This window comes from Heteronotia binoei, chromosome 2, assembly GCF_032191835.1.
Source record: "Heteronotia binoei isolate CCM8104 ecotype False Entrance Well chromosome 2, APGP_CSIRO_Hbin_v1, whole genome shotgun sequence".
In the NCBI taxonomy this organism is placed as follows: Eukaryota; Metazoa; Chordata; class Lepidosauria; order Squamata; family Gekkonidae; genus Heteronotia; species Heteronotia binoei.
This window is the reverse complement of record NC_083224.1, coordinates 115,943,652-115,966,135: the sequence shown is the minus strand read 5'-3', so window position 1 is coordinate 115,966,135 and position 22,484 is coordinate 115,943,652. Positions and strand designations below refer to the sequence as shown.

The following is a 22,484-nucleotide window of genomic DNA, read 5'->3' as shown; positions in this document are numbered from 1 at the left end:
GCCTGTTTTTTGAGGTAGAGGTGCCAAATTTTCCATATAGCATCAAGTGCCTCTCCCCAAAATACCTCCCAAGTTTCAAAAGGATTGGACCAGGGGTCCAATTCTATGAGCCCCAAAAGAAGGTGCCCCTATCCTTCATTATTTTCTGTGGAAGGAAGGCATTCTAAAAGGTGTGCTGTCCCTTTAAATGTGATGACCAGAACTCCCTTTGGAGTTCAATTATGCTTGTCACACCCTTGCTCCTGGCTCCACCCCCAATGTCTCCTGGCTCCACCCCCAAAGTCCCCAGATATTTCTTGAATTGGACTTGGCAACCCTAATCTCATGTGGTAGAGATATACTGTCATGTGGCCTAGTCATGGAAGATAAGTGTATTTTTTGTTCTCAGTAATAATAATAATAATAAATCTTTGTTCTTACAGATCATCATAGGAGAGTTTTATCGGATTCACTGTTTGAAGGAGAAATCCAGATCCTTCATCCAGAACCCTTATGTGGCAGCTTTGTACAAACAAATTGGTTGCTTTGCCTTTGGTTGTGCCATCAGCCAATCTTTCACAGACATTGCAAAAGTCTCTGTTGGACGTTTAAGACCCAATTTCCTGGCAGTTTGCAATCCAAATATTACACTAACCAACTGCTCAAAAGGTTATATTGAAGTTTATCGGTGCCTTAATACAGATGAAAGCAAAGTCCAGGAAGCCAGGTAAGGAGCATTTCATTTCAGTAGAAACAAACTGTGCGATTTGAGCAAAAAAGATGTCTCCGCTTACCTGTATGGTCCTAGATGTTCCATTAAAAATATCTGGGTAACTGACATGCTGAAATATAGAAGTCTTAATCATTTGAGGTCATACATTGATGGTAGCAAATTGTTCAATATTTGGAAATTTCCATTTATCCTTCCCCCAAGTAAAACCTTGTGGAAGCCCATGGTATTTTGAATGATGCATATTTGATTAATATTTGTTGTTTTCATTACTTCTGTGCTCCTTGAGAACTGGAGTAGCATAGTTGCTAGTAGACTGATTTATGAATTTTAATTTTCGCATCTGCCATGAACTAGATCTTTACCTACTGACTATGAAGTGGACATGATAATAGCATGACCTACCTTACACTGGATGGTTGTCAAAATTATAAAATGAAAAATGTGAAATTATTCAAATATTCAGAATTCTTTAAACTCATTGCTACAGTTATGGTTTATGTAAGGAACTGTTGCTCAATATGGAAATGAAACTGAACTCATGGGCAGATGGTTTGCCTTTTTCAAAGATAAAATCAAATGCTTGAATGCTGACAATGGTCCCCACAAATGTAAGGAAGGAGGAGCAATCCCCCCTCACACACACCATTTGCCCCCAGGCTGTTTCTGTGGGTCTCCTGTGCCTCATGAACAGCATTTCAGGGAGATCAGTGGCTTGCAGCAAGAAAGGAAGGCAGCAAAGTTCTGTTCCTCTGACAGGGTTGCCAATCCCCAGGTGGGAAATCAAAGGCACATAGCCCACCACGAAAACCAGCTTCTATTATTAAATTATACAAAATCAACATAAATTAACACACTCATATATAAATTTCACCATCATAAATTACACCAAAGCAACCCTAACATTCAGTCCTTAGTACAAAAAAGAAGCATTGACACCAAGAGTCCATTTTTCATTTTGTGGTAAAATTTTCAATTCATTCCATGGAATCCTGGTGTAGTACTCCAGATGATTAATGTCTGTCAAAAGATGCAGCCAATAATCCAAATATCCAAGGACAAGGTCGTACTGAACCCTTGTTTCGCGTAAGCTTCTTCAAGCTGCAATAATCCTGAATAACATAATAAAAAGTATACAATGATACAATAAAACCACATGCATATTGTTAGAGAATTTTGCACGCAGCAGAAGAGCTGAAGGAGAGGAACAGGCAAACACAGGAATTAGTAGAAAAGAGAAACAACTGTATTCAATGGTAGATATATTTACCAGGATAGTATCCAATATTCAGAGTCGTTGCCAGGCCAAGGTCATACACAGTAATTAGTACACAGTTCAGTAGATAACAGTATACAGCAGTAAGTATACACAGCACGATCCAAGCACAGTAGCATAGGATCCAACACCAGCAGTGTTCGCTGCCACCCAGATAGTGAGCTGCCACCCAGTACCCACAATCCTTACAGGCAGACAGAGCAGGCTCACTGAGCTTCCCTAAGTACATGTACCAATCATGCAATCTTACCAGAAGGTTGCATCAGCTTTGTGAGTCAGCACAAAGCCTAATTACAGATGAGGTCATCCCACCTTACCTCAGTAACAGGTAACAGCTGGACCATGATGCAGCATGACTCAGCATGACATTGCAGAAACAACATTACTATTACTAAGATGGAGTCAATCAGCCATTTTAGGACTGAGTTCCAACATTCTCCTCTTAATAGTTCTGTTCGTTTCTCAATCCGAGCCTTTTACAGTGCTCATTATGCTTTTCCATAGTCTGGGGTTTAGTAAACATATCTGCTGTATTGTGGCCAGTATCACAATACTTTATATTTATCAACCCTTCCATGATACATGATCTGACATTCTGGTACCGTATGTCAGTGTATCTATTCCTTGTCTTTACTCCTTCCGCTTTTGCAATCTCAATCACAGCTTGATTGTCTTCCAGAATTTCAACAGGCTTCTCTGCCTCTATTTGCAGGTCCTTTAGTAGCTGTCTAAACCATTCTACCTCAGTACAAGCAGTAGAAAGGGCGCAGAATTCTGCTTCTGCGGTGGACAGGGCAACCACACGCTGTTTTTGTGTCTTCCAGCATACTAATACCTCTCCCAAATAAATGGGAAGACCTGTTGTTGACTTTCTGGTTTCACAGTCACTTGCAAAACTTGCATCTGTATACACTTTCAGTGCTAGCTCCCCCCTAGGTTCGATATAAAGACACCAGTCAGCAGTGTTCTTTAAATATCTCAACACTCGCTTAGCAGCAATCCAGTGATTCTGCTTAGGGTTCTGGGTAGCTCTTGCCAACAGATTACAGGCTACTGATATGTCTGGCCGTGTCCAATTACTGATATAGCTCAGACTACCAATTAACGACCTGTACATTTCAACATTACATGGTGGGCTATCAGTAACATCATTTACAAAGCCAGTCACCATAGGGGTTGAAACAGTTTTGCAATCAGTCATCTTGTACTTGTCCAACAAATCTATGATTTTAGGTTTTTGTGACAGTTTAAAACCTTGTGTAGTTTTTGCAATATCTACACCAACATAGGTCTGTACAGTACCAAGATTTCTCAGTTTAAACTTCTTACTTAAGGCTGAAACAATATCATCTGTTTGTTTCTTTGTCTTGGTTAGAATCCCCAAATCATCCACAAAAGTAAGAACGATACATCGTGTTTCACCACTTCCCTTGGTAAACACACATGGATCAGCAATGCTCTGGGTAAACCCTAGCTGTTTAAGTGTACCCACTAGGCATTTTGACCATTGATGACCACTTTGCTTTAGACCATACAAGCTCTTATTAAGCAACCAGTATCCCTTTCCAGTACCAGGAATACCTTCTGGTCTCTTTAAATAAATTTGGTGCTCCAAATTAGCATTTAGGTATGCCACACAGACATCCAAATGGGTAAAATGGAGTTTTTCTCTAGCTGCCACAGTCAAGGCAGTCAGAAGTGAACTGCTCTTTAATGTTGGAGCAAACACTTCGTCATAAGTCTCATTAGTCTGTCTGCAACCTTGTGCTACAAGCCTCGCCTTATACTTTTTCCCCCCAGACTGGTCTGTTTTCACCTTGTATACCCATCTACTGCCTATGGGTTTTACACCAGCAGGTACAGTATCAGTCTCAACATAAACATTTAAACGTTTCAGGGAAGAAAGTTCATCATCCATAGCAGCCCTCCAGTTACACTGTTCTTCATTGGACAAAGAGAAAATGTCAGTATATTTCTCAGGCTCATGTATAGCAGACATTACAGGACTAAATCTATCAGGAGCTCTTCTTTCACGTGTTGATCTCCTCAATGCAGGCTCATCAGTTGGCACATTCCTCCCGGATAATTCCTCACTGGTAGGCTTCTCCTCCATCTCCTCCTCGTCAGGCATCTCTTCTTTTGGGGTTAACTCAGCCGCCTCTCCCTCCTCTGGATTGCTAGGCATCGAGCTGACTTGTAACCAGATTCCTTGGTCATCCTCAGGACAGAACGCTGGTGATTGGGTGCAACGATCCCAGCCTTCTGATCTCTCCAGAAACATGGCTGAAGCACTAATCACCACCTCACGACTGTCGAGCGTGCCAAAGCGATAACAGCTCCTGTTTCTCTCATACCCGAGAAACCTCATATGTCTAGCCTTCAGTTGGCCTTTACGTCTGAGCTGTTGAGGAATATGAACAAAAGCTGTAACTCCAAATACATGCAAATTTGCCAAGTTTGTTACCTTGTCATGCCATAGGCTTGCTGGTATTTTGCCAGTAGATGAACACCAAACTCTGTTCAGGTTGTAGTTGGCATAGCACATAGCCTCTGCCCAAAATCTCCAGGGCATATCTGCATCACGTAACATACACTGGCACATGTCTTGCAATGTACGGCCCCTTCTCTCACAAAAAGCATTGTGGGTTGGTCTGTATGGAGCAGTCAATCGGTGCTCAAATCCAAGCTCTGCAAACAAACTTTGAAAATGTTTATTAACAAACTCAGAGCCTCGGTCAGAAATAATGCATGCAGGCACATTTCCAGTTTTTCTCTTAACAAACCTTAGCCAATTTTGCATATTTTGAAAGGTTTCTGTTTTAGCTTTCAACAGGTAAACAAACCCATACCTTGAGAAGTGATCTTCTATGCTTAATACTTACTTGGCCCCACCTACCGACTCCTTAAAGGGCCCTATCAGATCTAAGAACACTAGGTCAAGAGGTTTTTTACTAGTAAATTTACTTGGAATACGCACAGGAGCTTTTGTAGACTTCACAAGCTTGCAGATTTCACAGTCAAGAAATTCCTTGCAAGGTTTAAGACTAATGCCTTTTGCCTGTTCAACAGTCTTCTTTAGAGCAGGAAAACCAGCATGCCCTAATTTCCTGTGTAAAAGATGACAGCAATTATCATGCACTGGTTTATTTACACAGACGTTATTACACGTTTGTACCTTGGTATGCAAGAAGTATAAATCTTCCTTCAGCATAGCCTTTACACACACACCGCCACTGGTCCTCAGCTCACAGCACGAGGTGTCAAATTGCAGTTTGAAACCTTCCCTGCACAGAGCAGACACAGACAGCAGATTCATCTTAAGTGAAGGAACAAAACCCATATGCAGCTCCTTCCTTAGGCTTGGCAGGAACACTTTCCCTCTGCCAAAAACAGTTGCTTTAACTCCATCTGCCAAAACAACAGACTGGTTATCAACAGGTGTGTAAGTAGTAAACAAACTCCTCTCTCTACAGAGGTTCTCCAACGCTCCGCTTTCAATTAGGAAAGATTGAGTGTGGTTAGTTGACTTACCAGTAGTAACGAGATGCACATTACCACTCTTATCAGCAGCTGACCTCTTTTCAGACCATCTCTCTTTCCCTTTCTGGCCTTGACAATTCCTAAACAAATGTTTAGAAGAGCCACACCGGAAGCATTTCTTCCTTACAGCCATTACATTACCTGTTTGACAGTCAGGATCCTCCTTAACAGTAAATCCACTGCCCCTCTCTGGCTTACAGACAGGCTTTCTCTCCGCACGTAGATAGGAATTGGACTGTCTCTTGCCAAATTCATCAAGAAGCCGTCCAGTTACGACGTTCATGGTTAACCCTGTCTCAGGCAAACCCTCCAGGCTCATTATCACAGCGTCATATGATGCATCTAGGGAACTTAAAAGTATGCACACCTCCTGTGATTCAGAAAACATTTGGTTATGCTCTCTTAGTTCTAGAAGCATTCTACGCATAGACTCTATATGAGATAACATATCTGCACCAGCTGCCAACCTGGTATGCAGGAGCTTCCTTACCAGACGTATCTGAGAGCCGACCGTTCCTCGGACGTAAATTTGCTTCAAAGCATTCCAACAGTCATGAGCCTTCTCCAGTCCTGCTATATGCACCAGATGGGAGTCGTCTAGAGAAAGACCTATTAAAGACACAGCCTTAACATCCTTTTTACGCAAAAGGTCTGCAGCTTTTCTGTCTTCAGCAGCTGCCAACAACCCCCGTAAAGGAGCGGCCACCACCTCCCACAGCTCTTGGTGCTTTAATAACAGACTGACCTTCTGGGACCACGTGGCATAGTTAGTCCCGTTCAAATTAGTAATGCTGAGCCCAGAGAAGGAAACAACATTTGCAGCTTCCATCTCTGCTACTTATCACTGGACACCTGGGCAACTTGGCAGTCTGCCTCCGTCTCTTCCAAAAACGCTGTGTTGCCTCCTCTGTCTTCAGAACAGCACCACCTCTGGAAACACTGGGAGCACTGGGAGCTCTGGGCCCATAACCAATGTTAGAGAATTTTGCACGCAGCAGAAGAGCTGAAGGAGAGGAACAGGCAAACACAGGAATTAGTAGAAAAGAGAAACAACTGTATTCAATGGTAGATATATTTACCAGGATAGTATCCAATATTCAGAGTCGTTGCCAGGCCAAGGTCATACACAGTAATCAGTACACAGTTCAGTAGATAACAGTATACAGCAGTAAGTATACACAGCACGATCCAAGCACAGTAGCATAAGATCCAACACCAGCAGTGTTCGCTGCCACCCAGATAGTGAGCCTCACAGTACCCACAATCCTTACAGGCAGACAGAGCAGGCTCACTGAGCTTCCCTAAGTACACGTACCAATCATGCAATCTTACCAGAAGGTTGCATCAGCTTTGTGAGTCAGCACAAAGCCTCATTACAGATGAGGTCATCCCACCTTACCTCAGTAACAGGTAACAGCTGGACCATGATGCAGCATGACTCAGCATGACATTGCAGAAACAACATTACTATTACTAAGATGGAGTCAGTCAGCCATTTTAGGACTGAGTTCCAACACATATAAGCCATAAAAACATTTTAAACACTGAATAAAATCAGCAAACCTCTTAGCAATTTTCTTAAGTATTAGGCCAACATAGCCGGCTTGTTTCTTAGTGAACTCCAGAAAGGTGCTACAATGAATCATGCTGAATGGCTTATATGCAACAGGTGCAACAATTCAAAATGTTCCTTAAAGCTACAGAGTACCCAGCTACAGTAATGTTCAAAACCATTATATGCCCAAAACACATACAATTACAGCATACATTATAAAAAACATGCTAAATCCCAGTCACTGTTGAGACCACGAGGAAACAACGTCCTCAATTTAAAGATCATGCGCATTTCCTGCTGATGTAACAATCTACTACAATCCATTCTACCCTGCAGTCGTATTGGAAACTTAAGAAGTACACAGAAACGTAAAGAGTCAGGTTCCTGATTAAACTGTATCAGGTGCTCTACCAAAGGAGCATCTACCACACGATTATTCAGTCTAGATTTATGTTCCAACACACGTGTACGAATAGCACGTATGGTGGACCCCAAATACATTTTTTTACACGGGCACAAAATCACATAAATACACCTCTGTGTAGCGCAAGTAGTGGTATCCTTTAGATATATTTTATACCCAGTCTCTGGATGCACAAACACAGACATCTGCAGCGAAAGACCGCAAGCTAAGCAGGCACCGCATTTAAAGTGCCCCCTCGTCCTAACCATCTCCTGCTCAGGCTGTACAATATTGGCTCTAATCAAATAATCTCCTAAATTCTTAGTTCTACTAAACCCCATTTTTGGCATTTCCTGACACCCTGGTAAATCTCTCACCAGAAACCAATTTTTTTTAATAATGTTATAAATGGACTGACTCAAAGGGGAAAACTGCATGGCACAGGTTATAGAACTCCCTTCTAAGTTCAATCATGCTTGGCACACTCTTGCTCCTGGTTCCACCCCAAAGTCCCAAGATATTTCTTGATTTGGACCTGGCAACCCTATCCTCTGATGGGTATGCCTCTCATTAGAAGAAATCGTCACTGGATCAACGGAGCATAACAACTTGGGCCCCAAGACATCTGACCACATTTTTTTTTAATGCCAACGTTATCATATGTGAGATAGGTGTGGAAGGCAGGAGGGAGGACTCATGTTTCAGTGATCTTTACAGACCCTTTTCTTATTACTGTTCTAAACTGGATGTTATTTGTTGCTAGCCCAATTTTGAGTAAAGTGATACAAGAGCAGGGGTTTCATATAGCAAATTTCCTTCCATTAATGAGCCCTCTCTGAAGCACTATGGTAATTTCAAACAATGCCACTCCCCCCCACACACACACATACACATTTCTGCTACTTGATCTTTTTCTGTCTTTTAAATAACATTCTAAGGTGAATGCTATAATGCCAAACCACTATAGCACGTCAGTGTAATCACAGCATTGTTGAGATAGTGCTGTTAGCAGTCTAGCGCTATAGCACACCTTAGAAAATTTGTTTAAAAGTCTGAGGAAGATTGCATGGTGGAAAAGAGTGGGGGAAAGTGACATTGTAGGAAGCTATGGACATTATAAACAGCATACCACAGCAATTCAGAAATGCAACAAAGGGGTTCGAAATGGAAAAAAAGCAGCTTCCCTCAAAAACAGCTCAAAGCACGCTTTGCTAGCCCAACACAAGCAAGTTTGTATGAACAGGTAAATTAATTCAGTTAGCAGATGGTTACTAAAATAGGTCTCTCTGAAATGAGAAGGAAAAAATCCACTAACAACCAGAATACAAAGGCAGTTTTAAAAGGGTCTATTTCTCCGGACATCCTGTCAATGAGAAGTGATTTACATCAGAGAGTGTATCCAAGTTCAGTTTTCCTCAAAGACGTGAATGACACCGATATACACATGTTAAAGAATGTAACAGTTCTTGGATTCTCTTACATACACACATTAAATTAAACCAGTCATTCAAATCCATCTATTTAGAAGACCACAGAGAATTTAGTAAATGAATATATTTATCTGAATATAATTATTAATTATTGATTACATTGATCTGAATATATAGTCTGATTTCGTTTCTCTTTTTTTAACATTTTAGTACTTAAAGTCAATCTTGAATTTTAAACTAAAAAAAGATTTGGGAATTTGGTTAATTTTTGGTCATATGAATTATCACTGTAATGTCTATTATTGAATTATCACTGTAATGTCTATTATTGTATAAAGGTGTTGCGTGCATGGTGTTTGTCCATTCATTCACATTGTGTAATGGTGGCTTTACTTTGTTACTTCTTTCAGGAAATCTTTCTTCTCTGGCCATGCCTCATTCTCCCTCTACACCATGCTTTATCTGGTGGTAAGTGTAATTCTGTTTGGCCTGCAACAAATTATGTATAACATTTACAGAAGGTACAAAATATATATACAGGTACATTTACAGAGCTATGTGGAACTACCCTCTTCTAATATATTTTTAAGGTATTGTAGTGAGGTATGCAGTATAAGCTTGTGCTGTGAATACTTATCAAGAAAGAACAAAATAATTATTTGTGAAAACCATTTGTACAAACCTTTTATTTGCCACCAGGGCTGTAGCCAGGATCTGGAAGGTCGGGGGGCATATAATTTTTGGGGTGGGGCACTCATGCCACCTAGCACCCCACACAACCTTCCCTTTCCTCACTCCCCCCCACTCTCCCTCCCTGCTGCTCTCATTGCCTCCCTTCCCTGCCACTAAAATAGTGAGCGGGGCTAGGCTTCCCAACCCTCCCGCTCTAGCGGGGGACGCCAGGATTTCCACCCTCTTCCCCCACCCCCCCAAAAAAATGGAAGCGGGGGAGGGAGGAAAACGGCGGGCACCCCATCCCCGAGCGGGCGACGCCACCGCGCGGCTGCTGTCCGCCGCCCCCCCTTCCTACCTACCTACCGCTGACATTCACGTCTTGAGGCTTTCAAACATGTGACATTTATTCTATGTGGCTCCTATATTAAGCCAGTGTGCCCACCACTGCGCCAGGCAAAGGGAGAGCCGCCGGGCTCTCGGGCCTGCCATGCGACGGCTTCCTCCCTTCCCACCCCCTGGCTGGGCGGAGCGGCGGCTGCGCGGCGGCCCCAGTCTGGAAGAGCTGGCTTGCCGGCACTGAGCCCTGGTTGCTTCTCCGGCCGCGGAGGCCTTGGCCGGAACCTGCCCTGCAGTGCAACCGGGCTGGGAGCCTCCAGGTCTGTCGCCTTCCCGGCCTTTCTGGGCTCCTCGGGGCTGCTGCTCTGATCCCTCTAACGCCGCCTCCGTCGGTCCCCGTCGCTCTCCTTCCTGCCTTCTGGCTCTGCGGCCCCACCACTTGCAAGTTGCATCTCTCTCCCGAAACCATTCGCCTCCCCCGGCTGCTTTTGCTCGCCCCGCCACTTCGCCCCCTCCTCTCTCATCCTTCTTCCAGCCCGTCGGCAGGCAGGAAACAAAGCAGACAAATGTGGGACTGGTGGAACCTTCCAAGACTGCAGATCTTATTCCTGCATCTGTTGTAGGGTTGCCAATCTCCAGGTGGGGGCACGGGATCCCCCTGTTTGGAGTCCACCCCGCTTCAGGGTCATCAGAAAGTGGGGGGGGGGGAGGGAAATGACTGCTGGGCGCTCTATTATTCCCTAGGGAGAGCGATTCCCATAGTGAATTGAACTGTGGGTATCTGGGGCTGTGGGTGGGGGCTGTTTGTTTGAGGTAGAGTCACCAAATTTGCAGCGTAGCAACCAGTGCCTCTCTTCAAAACACCCTCCAAGTTTCAAAAAGATTGGACCAGGGGGTCCAGTTCTAAGAGCCCTCCAAAAAGGTGCCCCTTTCATTCATTATTTCCTTGGCCGGAACCTGCCCTGCAGTGCAACCGGGCTGGGAGCCTCCAGGTCTGTCGCCTTCCCGGCCTTTCTGGGCTCCTCCTTCCAATGGAGGGAAGGCTTTTAAGAGGTGTGTGGTCCCTTTAAATGTCCTCCTGTGATGGCCAGAACTCCCTTTGGAGTTAAATCATGCTTGTCACAGACTTGATCTTGGCTCCACCCCTAATGTCTCCTGGCTCCACCCCCAAAGTCTCCTGGCTCCACCCCCAAAGTCCCCAGATATTTCTTGAATTGGACTTGGCAACCCTAAGCGGGGCTGGGGGCAGAAGCAGCCACCAGCTTCCGGCATGAGTTAAAGGGATCGCAGATCAGCCGAGACTTTAACGCACAGGAGACTGGGGGCTGCTTCTGTCCCTGCTCTGCTTACTATTTTAGTGGCGGGGGAGAACCACTCTCTCACCAGGCTTCCTTCCATGCCACTAAAATAGCGCATGGAGGCAGGAGCAGAAGCAGCCCCCAGCCAATCAGTGGGCCCTTTAACAAGAGTGGGGTGCTGGAGGCTGCTTCTGCCCCCAGCTCCACGTGCTATTTTAGTGGCATGGAAGGAATGCTGGTGAGAGAGCAGTCTCCCTGCTTCTCTGGTCACCGCCCTCCCTTCCCCGCCACTAAAATAGTGAGCAGGTCGGGGACAGAAGCAGCCCCCAGTCTCCAGTGCATTAAGGGGCCCGCGGATCAGCTGGGGGCTGCTTCTGCTCCTGGCGCCACACTCTATTTTAGTGGTGTGGGAGGAAGGCTGGTGAGAGAGTGGCTCTACCTGCTGCTCTCGTTGCTGCCCTCCCTTCCTGTCACTAAAATAGCACACAGGGCCGGGGGCAGAAGCAGCTTCCAGCCCCCAACTGCTCCGTGGACCCTTTAATTCAGGCGGGGTGCTGGGAGGAGTTGTTCTCGTGGAAGTCTCAGGCAGCCCACTCGGAGGCGCCACATCAGGTCGACTGCCTGCTCCACAAGCCCTGCATCACCCCTGCTAATGCCTGCACCGCACCTGGCGGCAGTGAAGATGAAAGGGATCCCCAATGGAATGCAGCGCCCCCAACGTTTAATTCCCGGTCAAAAGGATACAACCTGATGCACTGTCCCCTCTGTGTCTTAAAAGGGCAATGGCTTTCCGGGGGAGGGTCCCCAGCTTGGAATTCGAGGAAACACATCTTGAAGTGAGCTCCCGCACTCAGGCCATGTGCAAGACCCAGGCAGATGGAGACTGTCGGTCTCTGAAGAAGTGACTCAGGAAAGCTCCTACCCAGTGGGGGCTGCTTCTGCCCTTGACCCTGCATGCTGTTTTAGCGGCAGGAAGGGACGGCAGCAACAAGAGCAGCAGGGAGAGTTGCTCGGCTGCCAACCTTTCTTCTCTGCCACTAAAATAGCACGCCGATGGGGGGCAGAAGCAGCAGCCAGCACCCCACTTGAGTTAAAGGGCCTGCCAATCAGCTGATTGGCAGGCCCTTTAACTCAGGCAGGAGGACCCGACTGCTTCTGGTGCCGCTGGCCAGCAACCTCTCTATCACCTGGGGGCTCCTTGGGGCCCTGGGGTCAGGGGGCCTTGGCAAGAAGTCAGGGGGCTCTTCCCCCACAGGCCCCTTCGTAGCTACGGGCCTGCTTGCCACCTCTACAGAGACCTGCGCACACATTCAAGCCTTATGATCTTAAAACTTTTGTGACTGAGAATAATGTGGCCAAAAGGGCTTTAAAAAAGCCCCAACAATTTAAATTCGTTACTCTGTCAAATTAATCCATGTGCGCATTTAGTCTGGTGTAGGAATGCTCATATTCTGTTCATCTAATATTTTAATTACTGACTTGATAGTTCATTGATCTGTTTGTGGGTGTTTTGTAAGTTGTTTCTCTGTAAACTATGAAATACAGCAGAGTTGCCCTTTCACATGCAGGCATTCTCACACAGCCCAGTTGAGCTCTGCTACCTTCCCGTCCATTCTGTGTAACTGCTCTGTTCAGCAGGCAGTTGTTTACATAGACAATTACATCACTCACAAATCATATACATACATAATAAATGCTGGGTTTCAGTAAAATCCTACCCTTCAACATTCATCTGACTTGTCCTTAGTGACACTAATAGCTGCTGATAAATTTGAATCAGCAGCATTTTTGTCCATGTGCAGTTTTTGGAACACCAGATGCAAAGCAGTTCAGCAGCTGTTCTCAGCAAAGCAAACAGATCAAGTGATCAGCTCACATCTGATAACCACCTTTGAACATGGTGAGTTTGACAGTCAAATGCATTTTCAGCAAAAGGCAAAATTCACAGCTTTGCTACTCTGATCCTAAAAAGTTCATATGAACTGGGTGCTAGAGAGCCACAGCCCCTGTCATGTCTTCAAGCTCACTGTCTAGGTCACTGCATTCTTAGTAATATCTCTCCATATCATGCATCTGTATACAAAATTCTGCAGTAGGCCATTTTTTTTACAGAATAGCATTAACACTGAATTTTATAGTCACCTTGAATTTCATAAAGGTAGGCTATAATTGCAGTAAGTAAATATATAGATAAACATGAAGTTGTATATGTTCAATGATGTCCTCCCTGACATTATGGCTTTCAGTTGTGTATAAGACTCTTTAGGGCAAAAGTAGCAATGATACAGTAGATAAAAAATGTAGGCAAGAATGTGGGAAAAGTTTCATTTCAGTTTCTGGTAGGGTTGCCAGGTGGGAGGGGTGGGTGATGACCACTTGTGACATCCCTGAAATGATGGTGTCATGCGGAAGTGACATCACCATGCCAGGGACGTCACAGGGTGATGCTTTGGTGTTTGGGGTAAAACTGTATAGAGTTTTGCCCAAAATACCAGAGCATCACTGCATGATGTCCCAGATGTGATGACATCACTTCCACATGATGTCATCACATTGGGTCGTATCTACTAGAGGTGGGGCTTCCCTCTGCTGGCCAGCTGGCTGGTGGTGGGCAGGAGCCCTCAAAATTGGGGGATCCCCCGGTCCCACCTAGGAGTTGGCAACCCTAGTTTGGGGTGGGGGTTGCTGTCATGAAGGGCCACTTAGAATCAAGATGCTTAAGTGCTGGGTGCTTATAACTGATATTGGATGCAAGAATGATCCCAGTCTCTAAACAACTCCTCACCCACAATAATACAACATCTAATTTGAACACAGAAACTGGTACAAGAGCTTGCAATAAACCCAGATGCCAACCTTGCTGCCACAGGCACCCAGTCAACTCAATCACTGGACCTAACAACAGATGGGAATGGAAGATTGCTGAATTCCAAGTTATTACAAAACTCAGAAAAATGGAACCCCCAGGACTTAACAGAGATATTGTCTTCTTGTCTCACTACACGTGCTAAGTCACTCAGTTCTCAGTTCTCCATAAATCAAACTTTGTTGGTCTTAAAAGTGCCTCTGGACTCCAACTTAATTATTACATCTGTTAACTCCTTTATCTGTATACCAATTTACTGCTATTTACATGTCTTACTTAATGTGTTATTCCAATCTTAGCTGAATTTATTGTGCAGTTACTTAGACATCTTGACTCTTATTAGCTCTTCTTGGCAACAACCTCCCCCTACCTATATGTAATATTTGATGAAATCTGTTTCAATGAATCTGACAGAGCGTACATACTAAGTCTCTCAGTTCTTGCTTTGTACCCAGAATTGAACCTTTTTGACTTGTAGGTACCACTGGACTCAAATCTCACCCCTGCATCTGTTTGTTAACTCTTGTGTTTGTGTGATAATTTACTGCCCATTCACAGATCTTTCTTGCATCTGATCTCAGCTATTATCACCCAGCACTTATGCATCTTGATTCTAAGTGGTCTTTCCTGATAGCAACCCTCCACCCCACCTCCTATAAATAAGACTTGAAGAAACTGTTTCAATGTATCTGATGGAGTGTGTTTGAACACAAAAGCTTATACCATAAATAAAACTTTGCTGGTCTTAAAAGTGCCAACTGGACTCAAACTTTTATCAATATATGTTAGAGCAGTGGTCCCCAACCTTTTTGGTACCAGGGACCGGTTTTGTGGAAGACAATTTTTCCATGGACCGGAGGGGGCGGGGGGATGGTTTCGAGATGATACCATTGTGCACTTTATTTCTGTTAATCTGGCGGGTGGCTAAGTGTACGGAGGCTTATCTGGAAGAACTGGGTTTGATTTCCCACTCCTCCTCTTGCAGCTGCTGGAATGGCCTTGGGTTACCATAGCTCTCGCAGAGTTGTCCTTGAAAGGGCAGCTGCTGTGAGAGCTCTCTCAGTCGCACCCACCTCACAGGGTGTCTGTTGTGGGAGAGGAAGGTAAAGGCGATTGTGAGCCACTCTAAGATTCTGAAATTCGGAGTGGAGGGCAGGATATAAATCCATTGTCGTCTTCTTACTATTATTATTACTACATTGTAATATATAATGAAATAATTTTACAACTCAAGGCTTGGTTGCTAACAGGCCACGGACTGGTACCAGTCCATGGCCCGGGGGTTGGGGATCCTGCGTTAGAGGACTGAAAATATGTCTACTTGAAAACTTATTTATTAATCAACATATATGGGACCATTTTAATGGAACAGCACCATGGAATTTTGTAAATAAAGAATAATGGCAGTCGGCAGCCTCCTTTGTTCATTTTTAATAATTGTATCAATTGAGGCATTTAGATACTAACATAGGAAGGTTGCAAAGGCTGCGATCAGATGTGTAATTTGATCCATTGCCATTGCTGTCCCCTTCCAGATTTAAAATGCATGATCAGACAGCAACATCTGTCTGTCATGTTTCAGTCATTGGCATCCTGTTCAGCCCCCCCCCCCCATTTACTGTGTGTTACTCTGATACCTGTGAAAGTCCAATCCTTTTTGGGCTGAGCTGGTTTCAAACTGTATTTCTTGTCTGATCCCTCTGTTGAGAATCTAAGCTGTCAGGCAGGTCTGACTGGTCTCTTGTTTTCCAAGCTGCCTTTTTTTTTTTGTTACTAGTTACTAGGTTTTTTTTACTAGATGTGTGCATAACTATTCACCATTGCGCTCTCTCTCCCTGTCATAGGAGCTTCTTAAAACTGTGTTTTCTTTTTTTAAAAAAACTTCCAATGGAAGATGTCTATTTTAGTTTTTTCCTGTGCTTTGCAGCACACAGGGTAGGAAAGGGGTTACTAGAAAAGAGATGGTTTTTTTCAGAGAGAGAGAGAGGGGGGACCAGTCTGAGGATGATGCCTGTGACGCCAGCTTTGCCCCAAGTTTTTAAATAAAAACACCAGCATCACACAGAATGAGGCTTCTCTGTTCTCCCCCCCCCCACCCCCGGCTTTGAAATGTTTGAAACACTTAAGTTTTCGAACACACAGTGTAAAAAACACTTTCCCCACGCTGGACTACATATCCTACCAGTCTCCTCCAGCAATCCCATTGGCCACCTGCTGCCGCCATTCTGCCAGGAGTGTGAAATGCTGTTTCCCATAAGTACTTATGCTTATGCTCAGATGACAAATGAAATAAAAAAGCCCACCACCCCACTCCATGGCTGCCATATCTGAACAATCAAACATGGGGTAAAAGCATGGTAAGGCAGGTTGGGGGAGGGAGGTCTGTTCAAAACTCTCCATTACAAAAAAATGTGGATCAGTTAGAATAATAATAATAATAAAATTTTATTTATACCCCGCCCTCCCCGCCGGGGCAGGCTGAGGGCGGCTTACAGGGTATGGCAAAAGCCATGTTGAACAATAAAACAATTATACATTTCTATACCATTTAAAATTTACCATTAAGTTTACATAATATAAAAGTCTAAAATCAATCTAAAATAATCTCATCTTATTGCTATCTCAATTATTGATGTTAGTGATGGCATGGTGTTTATTTCAGGTTCCATCTTGGAAGGCTAGCCGGAAGAGGGCAGTTTTGCACACCCTACGGAATTGGCTAATGTCCCGTAGGGCCCGCACCTCTTCTGGCAGCTGGTTCCACCATTGGGGTGCTTTTATAGAGAAGGCCTGTTCTCTGGTTATTTTTAGTTTGGCCTCCTTTGGCCCAGGTACTTCCAGAAGGTTTTGTGAGCTGGATCGCAGTGCTCTCTGGGGAACATATGGAGAGAGGCGGTCCCTAAGGTGAACAGGTCCTCGGCCATATAGGGCTTTAAAGGTAATAACCAGCACCTTGTAACGAACTCGGTAAATAACTGGCAGCCAATGCAGCTCCCGCAGCCCAGCTCGCACATGTTCCCACCGAGGTAGGCCCAATAGCAGTCTGGCTGTTGCATTATGCACTAGCTGCAGTTTCCGGGTTCGGCACAGGGGCAACCCCATGTAGAGGGCATTACAGTAGTCTAGCCTCGAGGTGACAGTTGCATGGATCACTGTTGCCAGGTCATTGCGCTCCAGGAAGGGAGCCAACTGCCTCGCCCGCCTAAGGTGGAAAAAGGCGGATTTGGCAGTGGCTGCTATCTGGGCCTCCATTGTCAAGGAAGACTCCAGTAGCACTCCCAAGCTCCTGACCCTGCACACTGGTATCAGTGATGCACCATCAAAAGCTGGAAGGGAGATCCCTCCCTCCGGACCACCACGCCCTAGACAAAGGACCTCTGTCTTCGCTAGATTCAGTTTCAGCCCACTCGACCTGATCCAGTCTTCCACTGCTTGCAGCGCCCAGTCCAGATTTATAGGAACATCGGCAGCCCGGCCGTCCATCAATAGATAGAGCTGGGTGTCATCCGCGTACTGGTGACAACCCAGCCCATATCTCCAGGCAATCTGGGCAAGGGGGCGCATGTAGATGTTAAATAACATCGGGGAGAGAACTGCTCCCTGAGGCACCCCACAGTTGAGTGAGTGTCTCTGGGACAGCTCCTCCCCAATTGCCACCCTTTGTCCCCGAACCTCCAGGAAAGAGGAAAGCCATTGCAAAGCTAGCCCCTGAATCCCTGCGTCGGCGAGGCGGCGGGCCAGCAGCCGGTGGTCGACCATATCGAATGCGGCCGAAAGGTCTAACAACAGCAATACTGCCACACCGCCTCGGTCCAGGTGTCGCCGGAGATCATCCATGGGGGTGACCAGAACCGTCTCTGTCCCATGGCCCGGGCGGAAGCCAGACTGGAATGGATCCAAAGTGGAAGCGTCATCCAGGAAGCTCTGTAACTGCAATGCCACAGCCCTCTCTATAACCTTGCCCAAAAAGGGCAAGTTTGAGACTGGCCGGTAATGAGCCAATTCGGCTGGGTCTGATGTAGCTTTTTTCAGGAGGGGGTGGACCACTGCCTCCTTCAGAGGGGTTGGAAAAGAACCCTCCGAAAGAGATCTATTTATGATGTCCCGTATAGGACATCTCAGCTCCTCCTGGCAAGCTTTAATTAGCCAGGAGGGGCACGGGTCCAGATCGCAAGTTGTTGGGCGTGCAGTAGAGAGGATCCTGTCAACCTCCTCTAGGTTGAGCGGGTCGAAACGGTCCAGGATCAAACCAGAAGACAGGCACGGAGCCTCAAGTTCACATACTGTATCTAATATGGCGGGGCAGTCACGGCGGAGCAACTGGACTTTGACTGTAAAGAAGTTTGCGAATGCCTCACAGCCTATCTCTAATTCCTTAACATTTGGTTTGCCTTGTGGCAATGTAGTAAGGTTCTGAATTATCTTAAATAATTGTGCCAGGCGCGAATTTGCAGACGCAATCTTAGCCGCAAAGTATGTTTTCTTTGTGGCTTTGACTGCCATCTCATAGGACCTCATAAACTCGCTATAAGATGCTCTAGCCGCTTCGTCATGAGTACGCCGCCATTGCCTCTCTAGCCGTCTGAGGCCTTGTTTCAGCTAGCGTAGTTCCGGGGTATACCACGGAGCCAGCCTAGTCCAGGGTTGCAGAGGGCATCAGGGTGTGATCTCGAGAATGGCTCTGGAAAGCCGGCTATGCCAGGTCTCAACCAGGTCATTGAGGGAATCGCCAGAGGGCCAGGGATCCTGCAGAGCCATTTGGAACCGTTCCGGGTCCATCTGGCTTCTCAGGCGAGCCATAATGCGCTCGTCACCTAGACAGGTTTGGCGTGGAGTGTCCACACGAGCCCTAAGGGCGAGGTGGTCCGACCATGGCACCGCTTTTGCGATTATATCGTCCACCATGACCCCGGCCGCAAAGATCAGGTCTAACGTGTGCCCGGCCTGATGCGTGGGAGATGTAACAAATTGAGAGAGCCCTAGCGTCGCCATGGATGACACTAGGTCCATCGCTGAACTGAGGCCGGGTCGTCCGCATGGACGTTGAAGTCACCCAGGATCACCAGCCTTGGGTGCTCTAACGCCCAGCCTGCCACAGCCTCGAGCAGGGACGGTAAGGCGCCGGCTGGTGTGCTAGGCGAACGGTACACCAGCTAGATCGCCAACCCCCCTCCAACTTCCCACGCCAGACCGGCACATTCAATACCTTCGATCTTTGGGGCCGGGAGCGCCAAAGCAGGGCCACGCTGGATCAAACTGCATGTCTGATTGCAGTCAGTATTTTATTTTTAAAAAATCACAGCTGTATTGTTTGCTTTACTCCTAATTTCACTTGACAAAGCAAGAATATAAAAAGTAGGGAATGTAAACCTACATGTATTTCATTTTAACAGGGGACATAATTGAGATTATCCAAATAGGCAGCCGTGTTGGTCTGAAGTAGTAGAACAAAATAGGAGTCGATTGCACCTTTAAAACCAACTTAGTTGTATTCATAATTGAGATTATGTTAGATTGCTTATCTGGTATGCATATATTTAGCAAAAATCATAATTATCTGATTCATTAGGTTAAAAATTGCTTTTTGGATAACCTTTCAGGAAGTATGGCAGGTGTACTGCCCAGCCCACATAGTTTCATTGAAAATAATGGGTCTGATCTTGTTTTTCTTTGTCCCTTCCTTTCCTCAGCCTGTTATACCACACTATTTCCTGACTGTAACTGCTTGAAGCATGCTTGATAGAAGTTGTGAAAGGAACCCAGCACAGGCCAATTATGGGTGGAATTCCCCTAAGCTCTTTGAAAGGAAAAGAGAGAGAGAAAGAGATTTAGGGAGTGATTTGTGGTAAATATAATTAGGAAAAACTTTTTTAAAAAAGACTTTCAAAAGATTCGTGGGAGCCATATCTCCTGTAACCATAGATTTGAAATGATTTGCAAAAAGTGGGCCTGAATTTATACAAACATTAAGCATGAGCTTTTATGCATCTATGAACAGACCTTCTACACCACAACTCCTTGTCTTTGCTGTCCAAAAAGATAGATGAACACACAACTCCATGCTGTTTTTTCCTCTCATTTCCCCTCCACTCCTAAAGCTGGAAACAGCCTCTCTAATTTAATTACCATATGAATTTATTTCCTCATTTTCCCCTTCACTTTTCTTCAAATGCTTCAGAGTTATTCCATAACCATTTACACCATTTCCTCTCAGTGATGCTAAAATAACATTTCCTGTGAACTAGAAGGGGATATTTAACATGAAAGAAATTAAAACTCCTTTTTTCTTCTCTCTTCCCCACTTAAGACCCCAAGAATTTCTACACAGAGTGTGTGTCTGGCTATAGTTACTATAGTGCTGTGTCTTGAGCTTTTTTAATGAATGGTTTGTTTAATTTGTCATGAAATGGTGTCACCACTTTAATTTGTCATGAAATGGTGTCACCCTTTTCTACCACCACCCCTTCCCAGAATCACCTCAGAGGTGATTCCTGTTCACTGGCGTAAGTAAATCAGAAAGTTGGGAAACTCCTACATAACTGGAGGATAAGGAAAATGTCACAGTAAGTCCACGTGATTTCATGAAATTAGAAATACTCAGTGGCTGATTTGCAGAGATCTTCAGATTTGGGCTTGGAAGCCATTTCAAGTGATAGTAAGTGGCCTGAAGGAAGTAGGGAGCTTCTGAACATTTAAAACATGTTACCCAGAGAACTAATTTTTAATTTTGGATTCATAAAAGAGTAGACATCTTCAAACAAATGGATGTTCCTGCAAAACTGGGACAGTGCATATCATTTTTAATAAAATTTGCCCCGATAAAAGTATATATTTGTGCATAATTGCTGCCATCCAAGCTATTGCTGATTATGAAACTCCAGAGGAGTTGCTTCCAGGCTTTGTGGGCCTGGCTGACTATTTCATTAAGAAAAAACTGTTCTGCTGCTTTCTTCATTAAAACATACAGCATAACATTTGAAGTGCTGACTAATATCAAACATTACCACAGGGGCTTAATTTTCTTCTCCTCTTATTTGGCTTCAGGTGAAGGAAGCTTTCACTGTGGAGTCAGTCCCTGAAGGGCTCTCCTTCTCCTGCTATAGCCCTGTAGGGAGTGAAATTTGCCAGGTTGCACATTTTTGGTTCCTGCAGATTCAGCATTGCATTCCTGAAAGCTGCTTTGCACATTAGATTTTAAACAGGTTTTTTTAAAAAAACCTGTAACATTTAGTGTTTTTTAGTTTCTCCATGGGGAAAAATACTGTGGGAAGCTGTGGTAGTTTTGTGCACCACAGCACAAGCTTCCTTAGAGCTTACAAGAAAAGACATAAATATGCTTCACACCTCCTTACATTAGTGAGTATAAAACAGCGAACTACAGCATCACACTAAAATTATAACTTGTAAAGCAGTCCCTCAAGAGAAGAGAAGCTGTTATCTTTTTGAGTTACTGTTTGTTTGTTTGTTTTTCTTGAATCTCATATTAGTAGTGTCATTCTTTCATGGATTTTAAGGGGACTATTTGCCTACTATTTAGTTCTGCTCTGGATTGTTGCCAGACTTAGCTATTTAACATATTGATCTACTAGTCTGTAGAAATAGATTGGCCTATATTTTTTGCAAATATAGAACTAAAGTTTCTGCCCAGTTTGGCCCTGCTTTTTGTTGTACATCTTAAAGCTCCTTAAGGAATTAAATAAGGTGAGGGAAATGTGCAGCATGCCAAATTATTCATCTATGCTCCATAATCTTCTTGGTGGAAATAGTGATTTTTTCTGCTGAAGAGATTCTGTTTTTCCATGTTCTCTCCAACGGGATCCTTTGAATTTCATCACCAATTAGTAAGAGTGAAATTTAAATAAGCATCTAATGAAATAGGTTGTTGTGTCCAAAATCTCATGTGTGTTAAATTGATTTCTTTTATAACTACTCTGACATTTATTCAGTTGTGCCATTTGGGTTATGAAATAAACCCCTGAGGTAGTTATCCTAAATGCTGTTTGCTTGAGCACTATGCTTTACTCTAACTGCTAGCTGAACAGAGTGTCATGGCTCCAGGGACACCAAACAGCAAGCATCTTATATTTCAGTGGAATCACGGCCAATATGTTAGTCATTAGATAAACATCGATGACAATTCCCAACTGCCAGACTCAACAAAGGGAAGGATTTTGTCTTCTATTCTTGTGTGTTTTCAAGTCACCTAACTTTGGCGAGGTCAGACTTGGGTCCTCATTCATCTGAAATGATTTCAACTTCCAATAAAAGTATGGATAATTTGCAAGCACACTTTCAATCCACAAAGTATTTTACAATCACTATATATAATTTACCCCTCAGACAACCTTATGATGTAGATTAAACCACATCCCACACTCAGAAGAAGATGATGATAT

The 22,484-nt window shown here is 44.6% G+C and overlaps 1 protein-coding gene across 1 annotated transcript in view; it reads left to right on the top strand.

Moving 5' to 3' along the window:
* The window catches only part of PLPP3 (phospholipid phosphatase 3), a 145,251-nt gene that overhangs the window by 89,087 nt on the left and 33,680 nt on the right, over nt 1-22,484 (top strand). The window contains exons 3-4 of the mRNA XM_060231884.1: nt 423-706; nt 9,324-9,381. Coding sequence (XP_060087867.1) covers nt 423-706; nt 9,324-9,381 — 342 coding nt within the window. The remainder of the gene's footprint in view (nt 1-422; nt 707-9,323; nt 9,382-22,484) is intronic.